At 40.1% G+C, this 27,243-nt stretch overlaps 1 protein-coding gene across 1 annotated transcript in view; it reads left to right on the forward strand.

Annotated features, from left to right (window-relative positions):
- Nucleotides 1–27,243, forward strand: part of CPLANE1 (ciliogenesis and planar polarity effector complex subunit 1) — a 166,032-nt gene that overhangs the window by 35,557 nt on the left and 103,232 nt on the right. Inside the window, exons 10-21 of the mRNA XM_074995640.1 lie at nt 198–447; nt 5,499–5,651; nt 8,090–8,853; nt 9,472–9,683; nt 11,095–11,175; nt 16,876–17,040; nt 17,987–18,160; nt 20,265–20,493; nt 20,802–20,941; nt 23,350–23,567; nt 23,851–24,015; nt 24,634–24,772. Coding sequence (XP_074851741.1) covers nt 198–447; nt 5,499–5,651; nt 8,090–8,853; nt 9,472–9,683; nt 11,095–11,175; nt 16,876–17,040; nt 17,987–18,160; nt 20,265–20,493; nt 20,802–20,941; nt 23,350–23,567; nt 23,851–24,015; nt 24,634–24,772 — 2,690 coding nt within the window. The remainder of the gene's footprint in view (nt 1–197; nt 448–5,498; nt 5,652–8,089; nt 8,854–9,471; nt 9,684–11,094; nt 11,176–16,875; nt 17,041–17,986; nt 18,161–20,264; nt 20,494–20,801; nt 20,942–23,349; nt 23,568–23,850; nt 24,016–24,633; nt 24,773–27,243) is intronic.

A 27,243-nucleotide genomic window follows, 5' to 3' on the forward strand; every position in this document is an offset into this window, starting at 1 on the left:
TGTTAAAGCACTTTAAGGTCAGCTGATGAAACATTAAAATTTTTATGTTGTTATTTAGTCATCTTGTGTTTGTGCACTATTTTTTAAAAATGTGTCTTGGAGAACAATTATGTAAACTAGAAAAATAATTATTTGTAAACAATTTGTCTGATATTTTGCCTGTTTATTTTTCTGATATGTTTATATTTATTTCTCAGACCGCAACAGAATGTATCTCAAGACTCTAGCCATTCTCTTGGTTCATCTGCCTCAGAAGATGATCTTATGAGACAGAGATTTTCTGTGACTTCACACTCAAGATTACCCTTCCTCATTGTGTCTGATGGGTATATGGTTACGGTTCTTAGGTTTTCTGATAATTTTTTACCATCTGGAGTTATGCGTTCACTTCTGCTTGATTCAGCCCAGAGGCTTGAAAGGATACATCAAGGTCTGATAACACCTAAGGTACTGTTGGCTGACTGATTTTTGTTTTTCCATTAGAGATTTTTCAGTAACACACATACCTTTAGGTCATTGACAGAATGCCCCATTCCATTAAAATATTGACTAACTGGTTTGTGGATCTGGAGTGTTTTGGTGTCTGTTTTGTGCCCATTGACCCTTTGTCTAAGGGAGTTAGAAGTCTGTCCAATATTCAAAGCATCTGGGCATTGTTGGCACATGATGACATATATAATGTTAGTAGGAGCATGAGAAAGTTCCCGTGATTCTGTGAGTAACCTGGTTAGGTCCAGTGATGGTATTTCCAGAGAAGATATGTGGACAAAGCTGGCAGCGGGGTTTGTTGCAGGGAAAGGTTCCAGGACTGGTATTCCTGGGGTATAGACTGTGGCTGTTAGTGAGGATCCTCATGAGGTTGGGAGGTTGTCTGTAGGAGAGAACAGGCATGTCACCCAGGGCCTTCTGGAGTGTGGCATCCTGATTAAGGATAGGTTGTAGGTCTTTAATAATTCGTTGCAGTGGTCTGAGTTGGGGGAACCAGTTAGTCAACATTTTAATGGAATGGGGCATTCTGTCAATGACCTAAAGGTATGTATGTTACTGAAAAGGAATTATCGCACCGTTTTGGAAAGAGAAACATCTGAGCTGGCTTTTATATCCAAATTCGGCACATTAACACATGGTTTAAATCGTGATGGGAGCTTTCTGAGTCACTATAGGGGCTTGTCTGCATACTTGGCTCAATCTAATTCTTGACCTTCCCCCTGACCCCTCCACTCTCTGATTTGCTCACCTTGATTATCTTTTTCTGATTTGTCCTCCTTGCTTACTGTTTTTGGTTCTCTGTGCCTTAAATATTGAGTCTGTTCTAGTATGACTATGGTCTGAAGAAGTGGGTCTGTCCCACGAAAGCTCACCTAGTAAACCATTTTGCTGGTCTTTAAAGTGCTACTTGACTGCTTTTTGTTTTGATAGTGTATAGACTAGCATGGCTTCCTCTTCGTTACTATTGAGAGTTTAGGGGTACAGTTTTATGAAAACCCTAAGAAGGGATGGAATTATAAGCATCAGTAAAAAATACTATGTGGGATCAACTGAGAAATGAAGAGAAGGATTCTTTGCGAGAGTATTGAGGGCACCATGAATTTCATTGAATGAAGAAGACAGTTCTTACTAGATTAGGAAAAACAAAATCAAATATGATGAGAGAATGATTGCTGTTGGATTTGGGGATGGGAAGAGTGGAGTTTGAAGTGAATTAGTGTGAATACATAGTTGTATAGGTTTATTGCAGTTTGGTAAACTTGAGGGTGTAAGTTAAAAGCAAGCTAGATGAAAGTGCAGTTAGTCTGAATGTTATATTTCCCAGTGATAATGAGCAAGTAAGTACACATAATCGTAGAATACTAGAACTGGATGGGACTTCAAGGGGTCATCAAGTCCAGTCCCCTGTGCTCACAGCCAGATCAAGCACCATCTTTATCATCCCTTTTAGATATTTGTCCAACCTGTTCTTAAATATCTCCAATCACCTTAGGCAATTTATTCCAGTAATTAACTACCCTGACAGGGCGTTTTTCCTAATGTCCAACCTAAACCTACTTTGCTGCAATTTAAGCCCATTGCTTCTTGTCCTGTTATCAGAAGCTAAGGTGAATAATTTTTCTTTCTCTTCTTTTTAACATTCTTTTAGCTACTTGAAAGCCACTGTCATGTCTCCTCTCTGCTTTCTCTTTTCCAAACTAAACAAACCCAATTCTTTTAATCTTCTCTCATAGCGCATATTGTCGAGACCTATAATCATTTTAGTTGCTCTTCTTTGGACCCTCTCCATTTTCTCCACACCTTTCTTAAAATGTGGTGCCCAGAATTGAACACCATACTCCAGTCACAGTGTTGATCCATACTTAGTTTGTGGTACTTTCTGACACCTAGATTCATTTTTGCAGTACTGCATCCTAGAGACTCACTTCCCATTTTGTATGTGTGAAATTGATTGTTCCTCTCTCTAAGTGGAGTACTTTACATTTGTCCTTATTGAACTTCATCCTGTTTTCCTGAGATCATTTCTTCAGTTTGTCCAGCATATTTTGTTTTATAATTTTGTGCTCCAAAGCCCTTACGATCCCTCACATCTTGGTATCATCTGCAAACTTGATACGCACAATTTCTCTATGCCATTATCTAAATTATTGATGAAGATACTGAACAGAACTGGTCCCCAAACTTGTCCATGTGGAACACTCCCCTTACTCTGCCCTTCCAGCATGACTGTGAACCAGTGATAAAAAAAAAATACTCTCTGAGAGTGGTTATCTAGCTGGTTATGCAACCACCTTATACAGTAACATATCTTTAATCTAGCACGTCCGGGACCAGACAGATGACAGATTATGAAATTTTCTGGACTATTGAATATCACCACTCCCACGCCCAGCTGCAGCTCACCACCCCTGCATGTCACCAGCTTCTTCACAACTATTGTGCTCCTCTCGCTTCATAGGGTGACCAGCCATCCCATATTGGGTGGGATGGTCCTGTATTTGGGATGCCAAAAAGGCATCCCTATTTATTTTTTAAAAAGGGTGAATTGTCTTGTGTTTAGGCCCTCGGGTGTTGAGGGCAGGAGCTCTGCTGCTGCTGCTGCTTCCTGGGTGCTTGGGGCCGGGAGCACCTGCAGATGCCTCTTTCCCAGGGCTGCAGAGCCGGGAGCTACCTGCAGCCTCTGCTTCCCTGGAGCTCCGGGGCCAGGAGCGCCTATAGCCGCTTCTTTCCTGGCCCTCCTGCAGACCTAACCCACGCCAGGCTTAGCCCCCCCCGCCCCGCCCCCGCTCCCCTCCCACAGCCCCAATCCACTGCTGAAGCCCCTGACTTGCATGAATTTTGAGGCATGCATATCTCGGGGGACTTCTGTATGCCAGACCTCAAATTTTGCCAGATTATCTCCATAAATGGGACTCTTTTTGCAACATACCAGATCATCAGGGTTTCTGGACCATCAGAGGTCAGATTAAAGGAATTTTACTGTAGTAGCCCACGTACATTATATTTCCCTAGTTTATTGATAAGAAGGTCATGTGGGACTGTATTAAATACCTTACTGAAGTCTAGGTGTTCCACATATATCACTTCCCTCTTATTCACAAGGCTTGATATTGCTATCAAAGAGAGCTAGCAGGTTGGTTTGACATGATCTGTTCTTTACAAATCCATGCTGACTGTTTGTTATTACCTTATTGTCTTCCAGATGTTTGCAGATAGATTCCTTATTTGTGCCATTATCTTTCCTGACATAGAAGTTAGGCTGACTTTTCTGAAGTTTCCCGGTTTTCTTTATTTCCCTTTTTAATCGATGGGCACTATATTTGCCCTCTTCCAGTCTTCTGGAATCTCTCTAATCTTCCATTACTTTTCAAAGACTATAGCTAATAGGTCGTATATTTTCAGTCAGCTCCTTGAGTATTCTGAGATGCATTTCATCAGTCCCTTGTGAGTGGAAAACATCTCAGTTTTCTAAGTAAACTATATTTGTGTTTTTCCTGTTTTGAATTCTGAACCTACCTCCTTTTCTCCAGCATTCACTATTGATTGCGTCCAGTCACCACCAACCTTCTTGTTGAAAACCAAAACAGTGAATTCATAAAGCACTTCTGCCATGTCCATATTTTTTAATGTTGTTTTTTGTTTATGATTGAGCAATGAGCCTCTCCTGTCCTTGGCCTGTCTCTTTCTTCTAATGTATTTGTAGAATGTTTTCTTGTTACCCTTTATGTGTCTAGCTAGAGTGAACTCTTTTTGTGCTTTCACCTTCCTAATTTTGGTCCTACATACTTGTGTTATTTTTTTTTTATATTAATCTTTTGTACTTTGATCTATTTTCCATTTTTTATAGCACTACTTTTTGAGTTTTAGATAATTCAAGATGGTTACGTCAGGGTGGTCTCTCGCCATGCTACTTATCTTTTCTACATAGTAGAATAGTGAGCTCGTGCACCTTTAACAATGTCTCTTTGGAAAAATGCAAACTCTCTCAATTTTTTTTTCTTCTTAATTTTGCTTCCCATCATGCTTACCAGTTCCCTGAGTTTGCTAAAAGGCGATCTTCTTGAAATCCATTGTCTTTATTTTGCTGCTCTCGCATCCACCATTTCTTAGAATCATGAACACTATTATTTCATGATCACTTTCATCAAGGTGCCTTTCACATTCAAATTCTCAACCAATTCCTCACATTTGTTAAAATCAAATCTAGAACAGATGCCCCCGAGTAGTCTTCTCCACCTTCTGATATAAAAAATTGTCTTCTATACATTCCAAGAACTTGTTGGTTAATCTGTGCTTTGCTGTGTTATCTTCCCAACAGATATCTGGATAGTCGAAGTCTCCCATCATCACCAAGTCCTGTGCTTTGAGTGATTTTGTTGTTTTAAAAAAGCCTCCTCCACCTTTTCTGTCTGATTAGGTGATCTGTACTAGACCCCTACACTGATACTGCATGGTCAAATACCATCTCCTGTTTATCTGATATGCTCGTTTTATTTAGCCCTTTGTATATTTTCCTGTTTGGCTCTTAGCTTGTAAGTTAGGTCAGGAATAATTTCTTCTATGTTTAGAAAGTATCTAATACCGCTGTCCCCAATACTCCACATGTTGCAAACGGGACACCATGGTGTGGTGAATGGAGTGCCCTCCACTCGCCCTCTGCTCCCTGCGTGTGCCCCACCACTTTGTGGGAAGAGTACATGGCAGCAACAGCTGGTGTGGCTCCAGCTGTGAGGCTCAGCGGTTGGGGACGGGATGGGGAACAGTGTATGTCTGCCACCTTGGGGCCTGGTGTGGTCTCTGGGTGCAGCAGCTCTGGTGAGTCTCCAGCAGTTGGGAGGGCTGGTGCATGGCTTGGAGGGGTGGGGGTAGGGGGAGAGGCTAGTGCCTGGCTCTGTGGGGGGTGGTGAGCAGGATGAATCCTGTTGGACACCACTGATCAAGTGTGGTGTGGGTGTTACCTGAGACAAATAAATGCATAATGTAGTTTCTCTTACTTTTGTCTCCTCTAGGCTAAAAGGAAAAGGCTCCAGTTGTGCTCATTGTCTTCTTTAAAAGCTAGCCTATTGAAACAGCATCAAAACCAACAATCTACCTTTTCTGCCATTCCAAAATTTTTGCAAGAAGAAACAGCAGAACTAAATGAGAGAGCAGAAGATTTTCAGGTATTCAGTGGCTCTTTCCTTCTTATTGTACAATTACAGTAGAAGCTTGATTATCTGGCATCCCTGGGGAACAGGTGTTTCTGAATAATCAAATTTTCTATTACTTGAGCTGGGCTGCTGGCCACGCTTGGCTGACCCTGCTCCCAAGGACTGGGGAGGCTGCCCCACTGCTGCCAGTCCTAGCAGGACATCTGGTCCTGCTCTGCTGCCCCAGACAGGGTGGGGGGAGAGAAACAGCATCTTAATATGCTAGCTCCATCCAAGAAGCTGGCCCCACTCTGCCAGCCCCAGCCAGGGAGGCCACCCTGCACCAACTGGCTCGGGCCTCTCAGCCACCCCGAGTGTAGGTTAACAGAGTGTGCCGTTTATCCAAGTTCCAGATAACATGGCTTTTACTGTAATGCTTCTGATCTTATTTTGGCACTTTATGATTTTGAAAAAAATCTAACTTTTTGGAATTTTAGTTCTGATGCAGCTCTATTTTAAGTCATTCTGAATATTATGCAGTAGATGCTTGAGTTACGCGGGGGTTGCATTCCAGCAACCCTGGCATAACTTGAATTTTCATGCAAGTCAAGGGGGGTCAGGAACCAGGCTGCCCACTAGTAGAGGGGAGCCAGGAACGAGGCTGCTGCCTGGTTCCCAGCTCTCCTGGTCTTGCAGGAGTTGGGAAGCTGACCAGCTCATCATTTCCTGGCTCCCAGAGTTGCAGGGAGCTGGGAAACAGGGTAACCTGTTTTCGGTCTCCCTGTGGCTCGTGGAACTGGGAAACTGGCCAGCTCATGGGTGGTCAGCTTCCCGGTCCCGTAAGTGGCAGGCAGCTGGGAACCAACTGGCAGCCTCATTCCTGGCTCCCCTGTACTAGTGGGACTCGAGAAGTTGACCAGCCATCAGCTGATTCCCATCTCCCTGCCACTTGCGGGACCTGGGAAACTGACCAGCTCATGGCTGATCAGTTTCTTGGATCCCGCAAGCAGAGGATCGGGGAACCAAGTGGCAGCCTCATCTGGGGCTGCTGCTTGGGGCTGGGCTGGGAGCCCCACCGCACGGCTGTAGGTTTTCCCACCACCAACCAAGGACCCCCATGGATGGCTCTGCCAGCTTCCAGCTGCGGGTCTCCTGGCCCTCCGGCCAGGGACACTGCAGCTGGCAATGTGGGTCTGTCTGCCCCCAACCAGCCCCTCTCGTGTAAACCCGAGGTACACGCATTTCGAGTGTGTGTGTCTTGAGGGATTACTATATTCTTATCAAATTTGCTTCAATGATTTTGCCTCAAATAAATTCATAGGAAGATTTTTTTTGGCTTATAAGTTCTAGAAAATGCACTGATCTTCTAATCACTTGTTTTTGAGGGATGTTAATGGTTTTCAAACATCTTAAAACAAATATTTTCAGAAATTAATTTGCTTTTCCAAAAATACTTGCTAAGAAAATGCATAATGTTAAGTCACTTTTTTGCTGTTCAAAATCTTATTCAATTGGGATTGCACCTTGAACTGTAATGGACATCTATCCTCAATTTTAAGCTTTGACATGCATTCCTGTTTGTACACTTCTTAGATCTTAACATCTCTTTGCGAAGAACAGGCATATGGCACGCTTTACAGCCAACTGTCCAGTCCTGCCATGTACTTTGATTTCTTGAGATATCTTTTCTGATTAAGTAAATTTCTCTTTGCCTACATGCTGAGCAGAATGTTTCATGGACCATTGCATCATATATAACTAAACATTTGTCCTTGCTGTTTGGGTCAGCAAAATGGTATGGGGAGCATAGTGGTGCCAGATGCACTCTCCCTCTCTCTCTCTCACCACTCTACTCCCTACCCTCTTTACTATGCCAGACAGTAAGGACAGGATTTCAGTTTTGATTGAGAGAGTATTGCAGCTCTCATTTGGGAGTGCTAGTTGCCTTTTGAATATTAGATAAATTGTAGTGGATAGAAGTTTCATTTATAAGGGCTGTTAGTCTTCATTGTGCCTCTTCACTAGTCCTGCTTTCAAGGATCTAGACCCATGGTGTTCAATACGCCTCCCATTTGGCACGTGTGCTGTGGGGAATGGAGCACCCTCCGCTCCCCCTACGTGCCCCCTCCCCCCTTGTGGGAAAAGCACATGATGGCAGTGGCTGGTGAGACTCCTGGCAGCTTTGGGAGTGGTGGGGTTCAGGCGCGTGTTTCCAGGTGGGGGGCCAAGCATTTGGGAGGGTGGTGATGCACGTATCCAGCCGCGGGGCTGGTGCAGTCTCCAGCTGTGGTAGCTCTGATGAGTCACTAGCAGTTGTGGGGGGCTGGTGCCTGGCTCTGCAGTGGGGGAGGGGGGCCTGGTTCCTGGCTTTGTGGGGGGGAGGGTGGTATGATGATTGGGACAAATCCTATTGGACACCACTGATCTAGACATAAATCAGATTACATGTGTGTTCTCTCACTTTGGTTTAGGATTATGAAGATGAATCTGATGATGACAAGCACTTTCAAAATAACTCTTCTACTTTCTGCAGCCAGAGACAAGACTCATTTTTCAGGAGAGCTGATGAAGGCCGGTTGGAATTTGCATCAATGTTTGATACTGTTCATGCAAAAGATGACACTGATGCAAAAGATGATTTATCTATGGAACTAAATTCAATTAAGAAAAACCTTCTTGCAGCCTGGGGGATAGGGATTTCAAAAAATGTGCAAGAAAAAGATAGGCTGTTGAATTACACTATAGTCTGCACTACCCACTTTTTCAACATTCTCCAGTTCATTAAAAGCCCTTTACTAAACCGTGATGCACTCTTAAACAAGTCTGTAAATAATAACCTATGGATTCATTGTGTCTTAAAACATTTTCATCAGTGTTTAACTGTCTTGTACTGGGATGTGAGAGACAGAAAGACAATTGGGCATTTGGTAAAGCTGACATCACAGACTGTGAAACTGTTACTTATTCAGCCACAAGATCTGTTCTCAAAATACCTCTTGGGGTGCTTCTATTTGCTGAAAATGGTTGCAGTTAGTTTAAATGGGATGTTCATACCTCATTATGAGATAATGTCTACATTCTCTGATGTTAACAGTAGTACTCTGGAGCTTGACTCTTTGATTGTGCCTATTTTTCAAGTTCTTGATGGGAGCAGTGGTCATAAATTTCCCTCATTGAATTCTCTGCTTAAGATACCTCCTCATGCAGTAAAATTTGGAGAAAAGCCAGAAAACAGGTATGGTTGTTAATCTGTATGAAAAACCTTTTAAAAATGGGATATAATTAGTTTCTCACTGATTTTATTATAAAAAAATTACAGCAGCATTTTATCTCATCACCAATTCATACCATGAAAAAATTATGATGTATTGAAGAGGGTGAGGTAATTCCATATTATTAGAGTGAAACAGAGTCTTATATATTTGTTTGTTTGACAAAGGTACTGTTAAGTTTGGAAGAAGTTCATTAAAACAATAGAATGAGGAGAACACTGGTGTGCACGAGTTAGGATGAGTCTTCTGAACACTAAAAGATATAATTTATTAATAACCATGCTTACAGTAGACATTTTGGTAGACAAAGGCAAAACAATAACATAAAATATAGTTGCATAAGATTTCCAAGAAAACAGATGAAAGTGTGAAGAAATCATAATTATAATACTGTAACTGTAATTGGTGAAATAGAGTGCACAAAATGAAATTATTGTGCAAACACTGAAAAAATTAACTGTAGTATTGCTTCTTGGCCTTATATAAAATAAAAAGTAAGTTTGAGGGATAAGACAGAAATAGCCCTCTATTTCAATTAACCTATACTTTTTTTTTAGATTGTCTTACTTTTTGATCTGCAGGTTGACGGTATTGTGGCAGTTATTATATAAACAAGTGCTTTGGTATCAGACTCAGCTAAACAGAAAAATATCTCAGATTGGTATGCCATCAACTGAAATGAAAATTGCACATGAAGAATCCATTGTTTCACAACTTCTAAGTCATATACAAGCAATCCTGCAATCTTCAGGAGAGACCTTAGAACAAACCTGGAAGGTTAATTCTGTGATTGGTTAGTACATTGGAAGAAACTGAAATCAGCTAACAATTGTATGGCTGGAGTATTAAATTAGGTGCAATTTATTTGCTATCAATAATTGACTTGATCTGTGATTTATTTGATGAGATAGTTATAACAGGAATTCATCAAATCTCTGTGGACCCATAACTAAAGCATCTTAATATTTTTACATTTAGTTTAGTGAGTTATATGTTATAGTCTTCATCCATTTTCTCTGAGAAGTCCTGTGGCACCTTAAAGACTAACAGATTTATTTGGGCATAAGCTTTTGTGCGTGGGAGCCCACTTCTTCATGCATCTAATAGTGTGTGTTCTAGTCCAGGAAAGTTTACGTCCAAATAAATTTGCTAGTCTTTAAGGTGCCATGGGACTGTTCATTGTTTTTTTAATGAAACAGACCAATAGAGCTACCCTTCTGAAACTTATCACTGTATGTTTTTTCCTCAGCTGAAATCTTACGGATATTATTTTCAAAATTCCATGTCACTTTCCCCCAGAGTAGGAGTTTGCTTATGATGGTGTCTTTGGCAAAAATGTTCAATCTTCTGTTATGCTGGTTGTTCACTTGGCTTCCACGAATTACCCCACAACATTTCCATGTTCTTTAGATATAGCTAATGTTGTCATGTGGGGAAAATTTCAGTTTACTTTATTGGAAGATTTGTCTTTTGGAACGAAAGGGAATATTATATAAATTTGAGCTATATTATTACAACAACAAGGCAGGTGATGTGAAAGTTGAAATAACGAAAGGAAATGCTTCTCACCATGAATGAGATATTTAATGTTTTTGAACCATAAAGCTTTTAATTAGAATTAGCTTTTCCCTATTTATAGTTAACAAGTAGTCCTGTGGCACCTTAGAAACTAACACAATTATTAGGTCATGAGCTTTCCAGGGCAAAATCCATTTCCTCAGATGGGTTTTATGCCCAAAAGCTAGGCTAATCAATTTGATAGTATCTAAGGTGCCAGAGGAGTGCTTGTTTGTGAAGCTACAGACTAGTACAGCTACCCTTCTGAGATTGTTTACTGTTAGTATGCTAAAAAGTGACTTTATGAAAGCTTTGTTAAAATAGGTTGTAACAATTTTAATTCTATTTGAATAGTGATTTAGCAGTCAAAAATGTATAAGCCGAAAACTGTGTAATACACAAGTACTGTTTTCAGCCAACCCCCAAATAGTCATTTGGCTGTAATGATAGTCATTTTCCAGAGACTGAGAAATTTGCAACTGTTGTATCTGCTGAAGAATTGTACTATCGTTTGTGACATCTTTTTGGCATAGCATTTAAAAATCATGTATTTAATAACAAAGATAGAAGCAGATACGTATTTGTGTTTGCATAAAAAGATGTGAATACCTTGTAATTTTGTTGACTGTTTTGTATTTTTTTTAAAGGTGAGGAGCAGTTTCTTTTAGGTTCATACGAAGAATCTATGGATTTGTGGAAGCGGTCTCTTCAAGAAACCAAAGCAAAAGGCAAGGGGAAAATGATGCAGTGTTCATCTTTTCAGTTTTCAGTTGTCTGCAAAATATTCTGGCTTTGCTATTCATATTTGCTTTGCTGTAGTTAACATATTGTTGGCACATCTGTAAAAGACACCTGTTTTCTAGAGCATCTATCTTAAAATGAAAATTTGTGCTGGAATAAAAGAAAGTCCAGGCGACTTTTAAGTAAATTTGAAAAACCAAAGGATAATTACTACAAAACCCTGGTTTTGTTGACAAAACTTGTGGAGTGTACATACACAACATTCATTTTGTCAACATTATTTAGACAAAACACAGCACTTTCGCTGGCAGCATTCTTCCTCGAAGCTTTGAGACGTAACGGTGATGTCGACAGATTCTGTCAACAAAAAGCTGTGTGGCTGCTCTGGGGGCCTTCTCTTGACAGACGGGACATCCAGATCAATGGGGCAGCCTTGTGTGCTGTGCTTCTGGGTGCCTGTTTTGTTGAGAGAACAGCTGGGCAGTGCGGCTGCTCTGTTGACAGAGCCGAGTGCTCATAGGGTTTTTTGCGTGGCTGCACTCTGTCAACAGAAATTTTGTCGGGAAAACTCCTGAGCATGACTTCTGTTGACAAAGCATTGTAGTGTAACTGTAGCCTAGCTGAAATCCATTCATGGAACAAATAGAATAATATAGGACTAATAACAGACTTCCTAGGTGATTGAGCCCAGTTCCCAGAGAGGCAAACAACCCGATTGGGTAGCATTGTTCATAAACTTAGCAAGCTCCATCTTAAAACTAATTATGTTGCTCCCATTGCTTTTATTAGAAGGCTATTCCAGAACCTTATTCCTCCGATTGTTGGAAACCTCCTTCTAATTTCCAGCCTAAAATTAATTATGTCCCATTTTATACATATTTGTTCTTGTACCAGCACAGTCTTCTAAGTTAAACAGCTCTTCTAAACATGTCCCAGTTCCCAGGATAAACTAACGAAGGGTAACCCAGAACTAGCAGAAGCTTGACAGAATCAGGCAGGGCAATAAAGCCAATTACAGAATCTGCAGCCAGTTACAAGGTTTTCAGTGTCAAGTGAGTCAGACTAATCTAAATACCTGGGGCCAATTAAGAACCAGATGAGACTGGTTAAAAGGGGCTCCTCTTCTGTTAGCTCAGTGTGCCCAAGGAGCTGAGGAGAGAAGGTGCTTTCAGATGCCAAAACGAAGAACATGCAAGTGAGAGAGGTGCTGGGGGAGGGTACAGAGGGTCATAGCTGTCACACAGCTGTTATTGGAGATATTTGCAGAGAACTGCTTTTGCCGAGTTCCTGGGCTCAAACCCGAAGAAGAGGGTGACTTAGGGCTTCGTTCACTGCCCTCTCCCCATTTTAGCAAGGGAAGAGGACTTCTGGTTTTGGTAAAGGTTTTCCCTGCCCTGTACCACTTGGAGGGGCCAAGGAGCCTATGGAATTTGGTTTTCCCTCTTCTCTCTGTGCTGGCCAGAGATGACTGTAGCTCAACAGACAGCAAGATCATGCCATAGAGAGTGCCTAAACTGGAAACTGCTGTGAGCTTCTGAGAAAAGCTTAGGACCCACCAAGGCTGAGGAAGGAGCTTTATTTCTGTGGCTGCCTTTAAATACAGCCACTCATGTCTTAGGAGAAGTAGTAGTTTTCAGATATGCAGGAAGGGCAAGGGCTAGATAGGAGGCTTTATATTTTTTAAAAATTATTTTTTTAAAGAAACAAATAAAAGGTAAATGACTTATAGCCTTGTATTTGTCATCAGATACTTCCTATTTCGTGGGATGGCCAACAAATTACTGTGTGCTGTTGAATAGTTTGACAACTTGTCAAAGCTTCAAGAACAGACAGTAAGAAAAGCACTGTTAGAGACATAAAATGTTAGTGAGGGCAATAATAAAAATATAATTAACAAGACACACAAATAGGCAAAAGAAAAGGAGTGGACATAGTTGGTAGACAGAGGGGAAAAGTAGAAGGGTTAGGTGCAATGGATGTCTGTCATGATTTGAGCCACGGTAGAGTCATAGAAAATTAGGACAGGAAGGAATCTTGATAGGTCAGTCCACTGAGGTAGAACTAAGTATTATAGACCATTCCTGACAGATATAGTTGTCTAACTTTTTTTTAAAAATCTTCAGTGATTGAAATGCTGCAATTTCCCTAGTTAATTTGTTTCGTAACTTAATTACCTTTACAGTTAGGATATTCTTCTTGATATTTACTGTAAATATACCTTGCTACAATTTGATTTGATTATCTTCTATCCAGTCCCAGATAGATGAAGAGAATAATTTATTGCTCCTTTTCTTGCTACAAACCCTTTAAACACTTGGGCTGGGTCTACATGTGCCCCTTCCTTTCGAAAGGGGCATGTTAATGAGCAGGTTCGAAATATGCTGATGAGGCGCTGCAATGAATATGCAGCACCTCATTAGCATAATGGCGGCCGCGGTGATTCGAAAGTGCAGCTTTTCGAATCGCGCGCTGCCTGTGGAGACAGGACCTTCCGAAAGGAACCCCCCGCCCCAGATTTCAAAAGCTCTTCTTCCTATCTGGTGATTGGAAGAAGGGCTTTCGAAAACTGGGGCGGGGGGGGGTGGGCGGCCTTTTGGAAGGTTCCATCTCCACGGGCAGCGCGCGATTTGAAAAGCTGCACTTTCAAATCGCCGCGGCTGCCATTATACTAATGAGGTGCTGCATATGCATTGCAGTGCTTCATTAGCATATTTTGAACCTGCTCATTAACATGCCCCTTTCGAAAGGAAGGGGCATGTGTAGACCCAGCCTTGAAGATTATGATGTTCCCCTTCTGCCTTGTCTTCTCCAGACTAAAATTTTTCTTTTAACTTTCTTTGTAGGTCGTGCTTTCTAGACTTCAGTCATTTTTGTTGCTCTCCTGTGGGTGTCTCCAATTTGCCAACATTATTTCCCAAAGAGGGGTGCACAGAAATGGGCACATAGCTCCCAACTGCTACATTATCAATGCTGAGTAGAATGGCAGAATTACTTTTAAAGTCTCATTTATAACACTCCTGCTAATTTCCTGAATGATATGCACTCTTTTTTTTTTTTTTTTTTTTGCAACAAGATTACATTGTTGACTTCCATTTTGTTTGACTCAGTAGAACTTCCAGATCATTTTCTGCAATATTCCTAACTCGTTGGTCAGTTCTCATTTTGTATTTGTATAACTGATTATTCCTTTCTAATGCTTTATCTACACTACAGGTTATGTCAAAATAAGCCACGTGCCCTTGGGCGCGTGAATAAGTCACTCACATACACAAGATAAGTTTCATTGACACAAGCATCATAGTGAACAGTGTTAGGTCAGCAGGAGAATTTCTGCTGCTCACGTAGCTTTTGCCAGTTGCTGGGAATGAAATAATTAAGCAGACAGGAGAGCTCTCTCCCCTCGGTTTTATAGAGATATGCTATACAGCCTATAGCAGGTGTAGTACTCAGAGGCACTGAGACCTCATACTAGGGTGAGTGAAGTCTTTGCTGTACAGCTTTGGGTGAGAGCCCACTGGCCTTTAGCTCATGTGGTGGAGCACAGGGCTTTAACCCCTATGATCGCAGGTTCTGTCGCTGGTGTCAGCAGCCTGGACCTATTGGCGTTACACAGGGATGAGCAAACTCTTGATGCTGGGCCCCACTTTTTCGCACAGCGATTAACTGCTCCCCCCTTTGGCGATAGCAGTGGTGGAGACTGCGGGGAGGAAGCAGAGGGCTGAGGTGACAGCGGAGGCCAATCTCACCATGCACTCCTTACAAAATGTCTCTTTATTCATTCTCAACCTTTCTCTGCATTCTTCATCCAGATATATCAAGAAATGAGCCCACGTTTCTTAGAATTTATAATATGTCACTCCATGTTTTTCTTTGCTACCTCAGGCAGGTCTGAATACCATTATTCTGAGCATAAACCCACACCTCTCTTTTTGTAAAAGTTTGTAGTTGGGAGTCATTGCATCCCTCAAGAACCAAAATCTTTGTGGTGGACTTAAACCCAGTAGAACAGATACATAACTTAGGATGCAATTTTCAGCTGAGGTTTGGTTGCTGAAGCCAACCACTGTTTTTTGCTCATTTATCTTTTGAAATAGCTGCCTGTAGAACACTCGCGCAGGCCATGCCTCAGGATTCTTGTTTCTATTTACTAGAGTGCCAACAAATATCAAAGAAAGGTTCCTGTCTTGCTCAGTCTTATGGCATCCCGTACGCTTCGAATAGAATCTTTTGCTGCATCAGCACTTTTAACAATCTGTGATATGATATGCTTTGTCATTGAGGGCAATCAGTGATTTACTCCTTATGCTTTAGCAAAGAACTCCAGACTGATCAAATTCCTCTTCATTAGTAAGGCATACATAGTTATTCATAGTCTATGAAGTATTCTCCAAGGTTCCCAGTAGATCTATGGCCTTTGGCAGTCTTATGGTACCAAATGGTATAATGCAAGTGTTTTAGCTGTAAGCGTTACCACTCACTTGAGGGTGGTAGGTCATATTGTTACTTTAGTGGTAGAAAAGGGACAAAGCCTTCCTAAATGACCAATTGGAAAATACATACATTACCTGTGCTAACCCTTTGCAAATTATAGGTATTCTCTCCCCCTTCCCCATTTTGCAAGTCTGGGTTACCCAGTAAATGTTTTTGCATTATGGTAGGGATGAACTTGGTAACTTTCAGCTAAGATAGCTCATATTTTTGCCACCACTGGAGGCACCTTATTTTTTTACATTGGATAAAAAAGAGGAACCAGGCAGACCAGGACTTGGATGCATTAGTACTCATTTAGTTTCCATCCAGGTGTGCATAAGGGTGCTGTTAGGTTGGGGCCAATTTGACATCTGAGACGTGCTAAAAGCATAAAAGTAATTTTGTAGGTCTCTTGGCTATAGGGAACTGGAATTTTTTAAGCAGTGGGTATGGATGTGGACCAAAACCATGCAGAAAGAAGATAATAATGTTAAATTTTCTGAAATAAGATGCAGGGATATGTACAGGTAATGTAATTAAATACGTAGGCGCCTATGCAGAATATTCATTTTTACTGTATTCGTCCTTTCCCACAAGCTCAGGGAGAAAGGCTGCCATCTGTTTGTATCACTAGTTATTTACAGAGTACAGGATCTAAATGTAAGAAATGTATGTGTGAAACTTTGTAGGTATTTGAGAATCTGTAAGCAGATCAGATCTTATCCTGGTGGCTTATGAAGCACAGTGTGCATGTATTCTCCATGCTGGTTCCTTGATATATTTTCTGGGAACCATGTCTGATTTTAGCTGTGTTCTCTTTTGAAACATCACAACTCCTCAGTGACTTGCTTTTAGAAATGTGTATATGATGCAAAGCTAACTGTGTGAAGGAGAATTAACTCCCAGGCAGATTTCTGACTGGTAATGCACTGATCTGCAATAAGCTCTCATCTTCTAGAATCTCTGTTCCCCAGTTTTCCTCTCTCTATGACTTATGGATCCTCAGTTGTATCATGTTTACATAGGAAACATTTCAGGTGAGGGCCATCTGTTATTTTTAGCCTTCCTAAATCTTTATTATGATCATTTGTTTTTCTGCATCATGAACTACAGCTACAGCTGCCTCTCTTGGATTTTGTGGGTGTCTTTTTATTTATATTTATTTTCCGTTGCTTTTCAACATATGATTATGCATGTCTTTCTTGTTTTTAATATAGGAGAAAAGAGGACACGAATTCTTCAAACTAGGTATTATCTTGCTATATTATATTGCCACCTGTATCACTATAACTTAAGTGAGGCTCAGGGACTGAGTGATCATCTTGTAAGAGAGATACTAAAACGATCTCAGCTGCCTGTAAGACAGACAGAAGATTTTTCTGGTATGTTTATCTTGTAAAAAAAAATTCTGGTTCATTTTTTAGTGTTGCGGTTATTCTTTAAATAACCAGGTACCTGACTTAAATATCTGTGTAAGAACTTGACTTCATGATTCTCTTCTAAAAATTCTGAGTTCACTGCAGACTGAATCCATCTTTTTCTTAAGGGATGGAAAATGGATTTCCTGTATGACTTGACAGAAGCCTAGATTTCCTTAATTATTTATATTCTTCAGTTTCTAGTTCCTTAATATCCTACTTCTGAATAATCAGTATTGTCTCTTAAAGAAACTGACTGCAGAACTTTTTGTCTAGTCTGTAAAAATTAGAGTGAGTGTTCGGAAGACAGCTTCAGTTGTACAGTTGATATCTTAAGTATGAATTAATTAAATTCCCTCTTTGAGCCTGATTCAAAATCTAAGAAGGTTGTGAAAAGACTTCTGTTGACTTCTATGTACTTTGGATCAGACACTGAGAAACCTCATGGTTTTTTCATTTTCTGTTTATATTTGTTTATATCAAATTTGTTTAAGTCAATTTGTTTATATCAAAGTTGGTCACAATCCTAAACTTAAACACACTGAGTTTGGAAACATTTGTATTCTTGTCTAAGCCCCTCACTTTATAAAAAGACCTTGAATTGAAGTCCTAGATCTGAATAACCAGAACCTTTGGGAAAGTTCAGAGTCGGACCTGGATCTAAGCATAGCGGTTTGGGCCCTTTTCTATATTGTAATGATAAGAAATCCTCAAAGGGAATTATTACTAACTAGTAATTGATCCTAGGAGGCCTCTGTGTTTTCTGTTTTAAGGGCTCAGAAATGGGTAGTGGCACAGTTTGTTTAGTGCAAACAGTTCTGTTGGCAATAATTAAACAGTTCGAGTTCATACTTTTATGGCAATTTTTTGTTTCTGTCAAAAACATTTTAATTAGATGTCTGTCTCTTAGATGCTGAATGTTCTCAGTATGAACTGTGGATGATCAGAGATGTTCATCCTGATGCTGCAGTGGCAGTAATACAGACAATGGCACGATTCATGGCTGCTTACTTCACTAATCAGCTGCTTTATATACTTCCCCCGCATAAAGTTGATATTCTACCTCCACTTCATATCAGCCAAGGTATTCTGGTAAACAAAAAATATGTTAACAGGCTCTGATTCAGTGTTATGACTTATGTTCTTTTATTTTTGTGTCTAACTTTGAAAGGTTAAATTTTCTGTTGTTAGAGACCTGATTTTAATTTTTTTAGGATTATTAATATTAAGGATAACATTATACTTGGTTATATTAAGATATTTTTGCAAATATTTTTGTGCCAGCAAAACAAATATTTTGTAGCTGTGGTAATTTGAGAATATTTTCACATGGTCATAGTTAAACTTTCATGCAATAATTAAAAATAATAATACAGCATATTCTCAGTTTATTGTATAATCCACATATTTATTTGGATTATTTTGCAAACTGCTATGTCTCATAGAGATTCAGAGTGTTAGTGATCCACATTTGAGGTTGTTTGAACAAGGCGTTCCCAAGATACAATCCTCCCTAAAAACAATAATAATATGACATCAGAATTTTACAATTCTGCCAGTTGCCTTGCTGCACACATCTGGGGATCAAACTCTGGTCCTGCCCCTCCTCAAATTGATGTCATCCATTCAGGACTTCAGCTAGTGTCTGACATGCACTACCTTTATGGGGAAAGAAGAAGTATGTTGGTTTTTTTCCGGCTATCATTTGAAACTTTAGTATGCGTTGAGAAAATCATTTGTGCATTTGCATAAGAAATGTGGCTCTTTTGCAAGATGAGGTGTTTCAAGCAGCCTGTCCTTAGAGTAACTGTGTGACTCAAGCTGACATACTCTGATCATTAAACCCAAGCAGCACTTTCTAGTGGGAATTTTAGTCCTGCCCTTGCAGCTTTCTGGAAATGTATATTTGTAATTTAGGTACTTTCTACCTGCATACTGGAAGGGTTCCTTTTAGAAGTTTTGCTTTGAGAGAAGAGTTTCTTGTTTAAGCTCTGATCTTTCAAGATGCTCTAACATGCACATGAATCTTCCATTTTGTTTTGGAAGTATTGTCAAGGACAATAGTTTTAATTAATTAAAGACAAGATGCAGTCAACATTAGGGTTTATAATCATGCATGTGCTCATATTAAGAGCCTTTAAGTTGAAAAATGCTCTAAAAGTCATGTTCATAGTGAGATTGTGGGGTAATGGTATACCAATGACATTTGCAGGGGCATGTTTCTGGATGCTGTTTTAGAGTCATTTGGCCTTCACAGTAAGGAGATAATTTTAATACTGACATTGCTGCAAACCTCAAGTGCCTTGTCCCGAAAGTTGGTACTCCACAACAGAGGCTGGTGTGAACTTTGAAAGAGTGGGAGGAAGAACACCTTACAAGATGAACATATCACCACACGTTTGTCAGGTTGATTCAGGCTGTGTTCACCACCAAATGGTGTTCTGACCATCTTGACTGGAAACAGCCAATTAAGATTAATAGGCCACTTTCTAATTGTGATGTTAGGGTAGCCTTGACTGAAACATACCTACCACACTTGCTGAAAGATGCTTACCATATATGTGGTGCTCCTCCCTTCGTGGGACTTGATGGTTCCCAAATAAGAGAATTTGCCGGACCAGGGGAGGTTCAGAGCTTCTACTGTCAAGCAGCCCCAGCCTTGTGCACTCAAGGGATGCTGTTGAGCTCCAGCCTCGTCCCTGTACTACTATGGGCAGTCATGAGCTCTGTCCCCAGTCCCGCGCTGCAGTGGGGCAGGTGAGGAGGCTTTGGCCCCATCCCTGGCTGCCATGGGGTAGGTAGGGAAGCTTCAGTTCCAGCCCTGTGCTGCCGCCCTGGTCCCGGTACTGGGACTCTCTGGTCTTGGTCCCTGTTGGAATCCTGTTGGAACATGGATGTTGCAGGATGAGAGTTTCCTAGATTTGAGGGGTGCAACTTGGTAGTGGAGAAGAGCCTATAGGGGAAGAGCTTCAGCTTGTGAAAACTTATAATTGTGAATTGTGAGTTTAATGATGCTATGACAACTGTCCTAGCTGAGGATTTGCATCATATACCATGTTATAAAAGTAATGAGAGAGACTTACACAATAAGCTGAGATGATCAAATGCCACACTATAAGCTCTATATTTATTTTAACTAACTGCAAGGTCTGCAAATAAAATATGTTTTTAATAATGTTGTTTCATAGACCAGTACCCTCGAGTTGTTCCACTGCAGCACTCTGCGGTCACTAGCACTGTGAGAGATAAGAACCTTTCTTCTGTGTGGACAGCTGAATATGCTCTTGACTTACTCCTTGTGGGTGGACTGATTCCAGAGGCTGTGTGGTTAGTGCACACACTTGGAGACTGGAAAATGTCTGTTTCAATAGGTGTGGCCTATAATTTGTATTGTCAAAGCAGTGGTGTTTTCACAAGGTGAGTTATGCATCTCGAAATAAGGGACTGCAATATTTTTATAATGTATTATTATATAATTATCTTGTACATGTATTTTACTTAACGGAGAAGATAGTGTGCTTCCCCTAAGACACTTACTCACGGGTTAATAGACACAAGATTTAAAAAATGGATGTACATTTTATCCAGCGTGCCTCAGATTAATCATTTTATGTGTGGAAGCTTTTCTTAAGAAAAAGAACACACATTTCCACAGAATTTTCTGGGTTTCTCTGCAGGCTTTTTTTACTTGGTCATTAATTAATAGTTTCTTGATATACTTCTAGGTCTGAGAAAACGGAACTATATTTGCCTTTGAACTTGACTCCAAAACAGATTTTTCAGGAAAAACTACAGTCTTTCTTGGGACAACCAGTCAATCTTGAAACATCAAATGAAGGAAGCACTAAATATAAACAATTTACAGGTACATAAAAATAGTTTCATCTTATTTACAATCAACTTTATTCTACTTGAATGCACAAACACTGGGCATTCAGTTTATGCTCTATGGCAAATGCTGTCACTTTATGAAAAATGCTTATTTTTAAAAATTGTTATTACTGTGTGTGCAGATAGCTACAATAAGTGCCTAGAATCCTAGAGCAAGACAAGGTGTATGAAGCAATATGTTTGATTGGATCAGTATCTGTTGGTTAGAGAGACAAGCTTACACAGAGTTCTTTTTCACATCTGTGTAAACTCTCACAAGCTTTGGTCCAATGAAAGGTATTACCTCACCTGTTATTCTTGCTAACAATCTGGGACAAACAAGGCAATAATAACACTCTATAGTCTCCTATCATTCGGTTTGTTTTGACTATAAAATACTTTATTGTAGCCACAGCGAAATAAATGTGGATGTCCGTAAAGCATCATGGCACCGGGATGGAAATAAGAGAATACTGCAGTATTATTTAGGCCTATATCAAGATGAAAACATGTATTTTTGCACTGTGCTGAAGTTGGCTCCCCTTGCCAAATCAGTGTGTCATTAGTTCATAGTCCCCAGAAGCCTCTTTGCGGTAAAATTATCCATATCTCCTATCCATACCTGCTCTAGTTTCTAAAGTCCAGATTTCAAGGCCTTGCTGGCGTTTGTGATTTATGATATTTTTTGTCTTGTCAGTGTCCCACTGTTTGGAGTGGTTCAAGATTGTGAATGCCTGCCTTAGGGCAGACAGATTGTCGAAAAGCAGTGTGGACATCCCAAACTGATGCTATGTTCTTTTGTTAGATTTCATCAACTCAGTAACAAATGTGAACACCTGAGGTTTTAAAACAGTCTTGCCATGGAGTCAGAGACTGTCCCCGTGGACATTCCTGTCTCGCTTGCCACACAGGCAAGTGTGACAGGGTGCTAAGCAGGAACTGCTGAGCCAGCCCTCTGTGATGCCAGGTCTAATTAAGAGAGGTGAATTGAAGCTGGTTAGACCCTCGTTGGGGAAGTAGAGACAGCTGTTGCCTGCTTCAGCTGGGGTTGTATAAGGCTTCAGGGGACAGAGTCTAAGGGGGAACAGGAAAAAAGGGAAAAGACAGTGGGTAGAAGCTGGGAGGCATCTCTTCCTCTCCTTCCTGCTTACAGATGGTGTAGAGCTACGTGTGTGATAAAAAGATGGTTGAGAGCACAACCTGTAGATAAACTGTACAAATGGTACGGAGTCCACGATCTCAGCATGACTTTTATCAGTCCAACCCAGGGCAGGAGCCAAGCAGTCCCTGCAGCGCTCTGTCACAGCAAGCTTATTGATGAATGGTCACTTGTACCAAAGATCCTAAAATATTCAAATTGTTCTTAGTTCCAAGAGGCTTATTGCTTTACCGCAAGTCTCACAACAAAGACAATACCTGTTGCCAATCCTATAGTAAACCAACTAAGTATTTGTTAGCTAGGAAGAAGAGAAAATAGAGTTATTTACAGATTAAAGCAGGCAACATATACATGCAAGTTTCAGTCTATGATTGGAAAAGGAGACAGAACAGTAATCAATCGTCAGAGCTGAATATGTTTTAAGGCTAACTTGGGTTGATGCTGGGGATCTCTGCTTTTGTTTCCTGGCTCCAGTCCTATGAGAGTCCAAATGTGAAAGAGATGAAATTTTTTTCATGTCATCTATCTGTATTTTCGCCTTCCAGAATTCAAGCTGCTGGGATAAGCTTCCTTGCACATTTATGGGAGTGGGGACCATCAACCCATTTTTTAAATATTGTTTCTTCATAGTGGCCCACTAAGTTTTGATAGCCATTCTTGGTGGGCCAGTTTTCCACTCTTCTTGCCTGAGTTCATAAGTTCAGAGCTGACACTTTTAAATTATAAAGCATATTATAAAGTAACATGAGATGCAGCTTTTGGAAAATTAATGAGAGCAGCAACTTACAGCCATCTGAGATTCTAAACATATCATTACAAGTCTTATACCTATCTTGAACATTGCTAGGATACAGGAGAGCTGGTCTGGTGTCCAGGTATGAATTTGTCAGCATTCAGTTGATGCATACAGTCTTGGCAAGAGCTGGCAACTGGTCTGCTGGCATCTAAGCACTAAAACACTGACCATCTCCATGAGCTGCAGAGAGGGGAGAGGAGTCCAGACATCCATGTGTGGGAGATGTTGGGCAGCAAAATACAACCCAACTTAATTAATCATTAAAAGTAGGGTTTTTTTTTTTAAATTTATTCACATTCTGAAATCCTATATTAAAGAAACTAGGTGAATTATTCATAAATTCTGTAAAGAGTACAAAACATGGTAATACTGCTTATTAATTTTATAAAAACATGTAATCAATTGATACATTTGCCATATATCCATTTGACTTCTTGATATGTTTTAGATCCTATTGAAGAGGAAGATCGGAATGTGCTATATGGGTCAGTACAAGAAATACTAAAAGCAGCTGTTATGGCAGATGCAGACATTCTCTCAGAAACATTTCAACTTTTGATGGACTCTGCCAAAGACCTCAGCAGAAAGTTGTGCGGCTTAGTGCCTGATGGACTGTATCTTCCTGCACCACCATTATATTGTCCCCAGCCAGCTTCTCTGAGTGAAGTAAGCACATTTGGCTGAAGTTAACCTGAATATTAGTTTGAACTTTCTAATTCAGGTTTCTTCCAAAAGAAACTTTAAACATTTCCTTGTGTGCCACCATAATAGTGAGAGGTCAGTTTTAAAAGCTACTTTGAATTTTTCCTACAACTTTGTGGAGCTTCTGCTGTCAAAATAAAGAAATGTCCTGAACAACTTATTTCATGTGTAGTTCAACTCCTTAATTCTTTATATCCTCCAATATTATTGATGTTATTGTCATGTACTTCAACTTTGCATTTCTCAGGAAGACTACAATGACTCACCTATAAAACTTGAGAGAGATTATCGTCAGAAGGTGTCTGGGGTCCTTCAGCGAATTCTGCTGCTCTTCCAGGCTGCTCATTGTTCCTTCCCTGTAGCACAGTGGTATATTGTACAATTGAAATGGGCAAGAAAAGTTATGCAAAAGGTAAATAATAAACTTGTTTACTTTTACTTCATTATCTGTGGTAAATATTGCAGGTTACTTTTTTGAGAGGTATCCCGTCATCCATTTGAAGGCCTTCCTAATCCGATAAGAATATCATTCTCATATAGCTACTGTGTATACATGGTTTCCTCTCCAGAGGAAACTGAGACCTAAACAATGGCGGGCGGCAAGAGGGGAGAGTTTTTGGACTCCGATTACTAGTGCTATTCCTGGAGAGGTGGGAGAGAAGTGATCATTAGGTTCCAGACTTCTCTGGGCTTTAGAAAGAAATAATCATGAACACTTTATGTATTCATATAAATTCAAAGGAAATGTGGTCCTGTAAAAAAAAAAAAATTAACATGGGTTTCTTGCCTTTGCATTGGAGGAAATTGAAAACAGGTCTACGGAAATATAGTTGATTAAGGCAGTATTCTGTCAATAAGTTAAAAGGCCATGAAATCTTTAAATGAAATTCTTCAGTTGGTTTCATTAGGACTTTCACCCTTTGGTGAATTGAAGAATAAACCTTTTAACTGTCAGTTATAAAGATAATTTGCTAATTTCTAAATTGTCACAAGTAAAATCATTTTGTTTGTTTTCTTTTCCTGCCTATAGATTCGAATGAAAGGCAATCTTCCTTCATTAAGTTCATTTCCTGAAACTTTGCTTCATTATTCTAAATTGAGTACAGTATTCTTTAGACCTGCATCTTCTGGAGACCATCACTTTGATGATGTTTCTTGTAAAACAATAGGTTTGTGCATACTAAAATTGAATAATTTGTGGCTGGAAAATAGAGGGATGAGAAGCTGTATGTGCAAGGAAACTCTAGTCTTTATTTTTACATTTTTTTGAACATATGTCATGGTACGGTGTTTTCTGTGGTTCTGTCTGTTGTACATCTTTCAAAATTTTTACACTTTTTGATAACTCAGAAGGATATTTATATTTTGATAGTGTTAAAATATTAAAAATTTAATGTTTTCAGTTGTTACAAAATAACTTAGTAATCATTTAAAGACAAAAATTAATATTTGTCTATTTTAATTTTTTGCTAAATTATGGAGACGGAGGCATATACTGGGATGGGCTGCATTGCAGCTCTGATCTGAAATCTGTGTTTACTTATGGAGTATTTTGGGGTTTGGGTAAGGAGACCTTTTTTCCTCATATTCTTCAAAGACTGTACTAAATTTAAGATTAAGAAGTGTCATAATGTCAAATTACTAGAACAGATCTTATGTTAGGGACCTCTTTAGGCATATAAAAATGTGATGGGATGAAAGTTGGTCAAAGGCAATCAGTTGTGCTGAAAACCAAATAAACTATAATATGGTATAAAGCAATCCTTAGCCAATAAATTGAGGCAAATAGTGTGAGAATCATCAGAATTTAAGTTGATAGTGATTCCTTTGAAGCAAGATGATCTGTGTTCCATGTCTCCCAATTCTTTATCACTTACATTTACTTTGCTCAAAGATTCCAAGTATTTAGGAAATTTTACTGTGTGAATACAAAGATGTCAAGATTTCAGTTTTCTGTGATCTAAGATTTGATATGGGACAAGAAAAATGAGACTCTGATCCTGTGATGAAGAATCTTTATTAACTTGTGTATATTTGTTGCCATGTTCTTCTGGGAAGCTTAAACCCCAATTTTCTGCTAGTGCTTGACTATATGTATTCCACTTCTGCCACACACATGCACAAATTCAGATTCTTTCGGCCAGTAGTGCCACCTATGCCCGAAGTGTTCTCCTGCCCCCAGTCTGAGGGCATAAAGAATGGAGCAAGCCCAACAATTCCCTCAGTTCATTCTGACTGCCAAGGTTAGTCAGCTGGAAACGTAGCATGATCCACACCTCTCACACACCAAATAGCTAATTTCTCCCTTGTATATATAAATATTAGCTGGTAGTTTAATGTTGGTTAGTTGGTAGTATTCTTGGCAGTCTTCATAATCCCAACACAGTCAGGCTACTCACCTTGGATGTGCTTAGAGCACTATCATTCTGTCTAGAGAGGACTGAAGCTTTTGGGAATTTCCCAAGATTATTTGGAATTTTTACAGATAAGATGATGAGTCAGGCAGCATCTAACCAAAAGTTTGTCTAACTTGATTTGCAGTTTGCATCAGAATATGCTATGAATTAGCCATTTTAGATTCACCAGTAAAAATTAAAGCCAGCACCATCAGTACTTGATCAGTTACTGCACCTTTTTTAAGAAGCATGTCAAATTTGTGAGATAAATAGGACAACAATGTGGGGCTCAGCACTGAAGTTTTACACAGGTTTATACCCTTGTAGAGGTATCAAGGTCTGATGTCTGATTTGGCAGATGGGTTCTAAAGTCACTGTTCAAATAGAGATCAAGCACCCACCTCTTATACTCAGGGTCATCTGAAGTTGAGTGCATATGGCCAATCACTGTTGCTTACTCTGCAGTAACTGGTTCTTAGAAATGTATTGTTTGCAAGTATTTGCAAACTGTCCTTTTAACCTTCTGATGTAGAATCCTGCTAGTAAAGGAACTGAGGAACTCTGGGGCCTGTTCTGCAATTTGTGCCCTCATTTGTGGGCATGGACAGACATTGTAGGACACAGGGATGTACCCAACAGATACTGTCAGCCAAAAAATCTCAGCTCCAGCATATGTGGCACATTCATGCTAGAAGCAGAATATGTATGGGCAACACACCTTAAACAATGATGGTTTTCCACCATTGGAGTGGGCTAAAGGATATAATTCCACCACAGCTATAAACTTAGATTTTATTAGTGGAAGGAGTTTGTAATTGCCAAATTTGATAGAGTATGGCCTTTGTCAACATCTTTCCAACACTGAGGCCTTATTCTGAAAAAATGGGGCATTAAGGAAGTGGAGAGCTTTGAGAAGAGGACCAGAGTGATGATATACAATTAACTTGTTCCATAGAGATTGGCTGTAACTGGTTGTTTCATATTAGAGCATCTGCTAGGTTGTCTTAACCTGAATCATGTCTGGCGTTAATATAGGTTGAGGATCAGGGAAATGTAAAATCTGTCTGAAAGTTCTATTCTTCTTCGAGTGGTCCCCGTGGATGCTCCACAATAGGTGTCAGGTTCGCCCGGCGCTGCAGATCGGAAATCTTCCAGCAGTTTCTCCTGGATCACACATGTGCCGGTGCACGCCGCCCCCCTGTGCGCCCCCGGCCGCGTGCGCGATCCGGTCCCCGCCACTTCCT

The sequence above is a fragment of the Carettochelys insculpta genome, chromosome 5 (assembly GCF_033958435.1).
Source record: "Carettochelys insculpta isolate YL-2023 chromosome 5, ASM3395843v1, whole genome shotgun sequence".
Classification (NCBI taxonomy): domain Eukaryota; kingdom Metazoa; phylum Chordata; order Testudines; family Carettochelyidae; genus Carettochelys; species Carettochelys insculpta.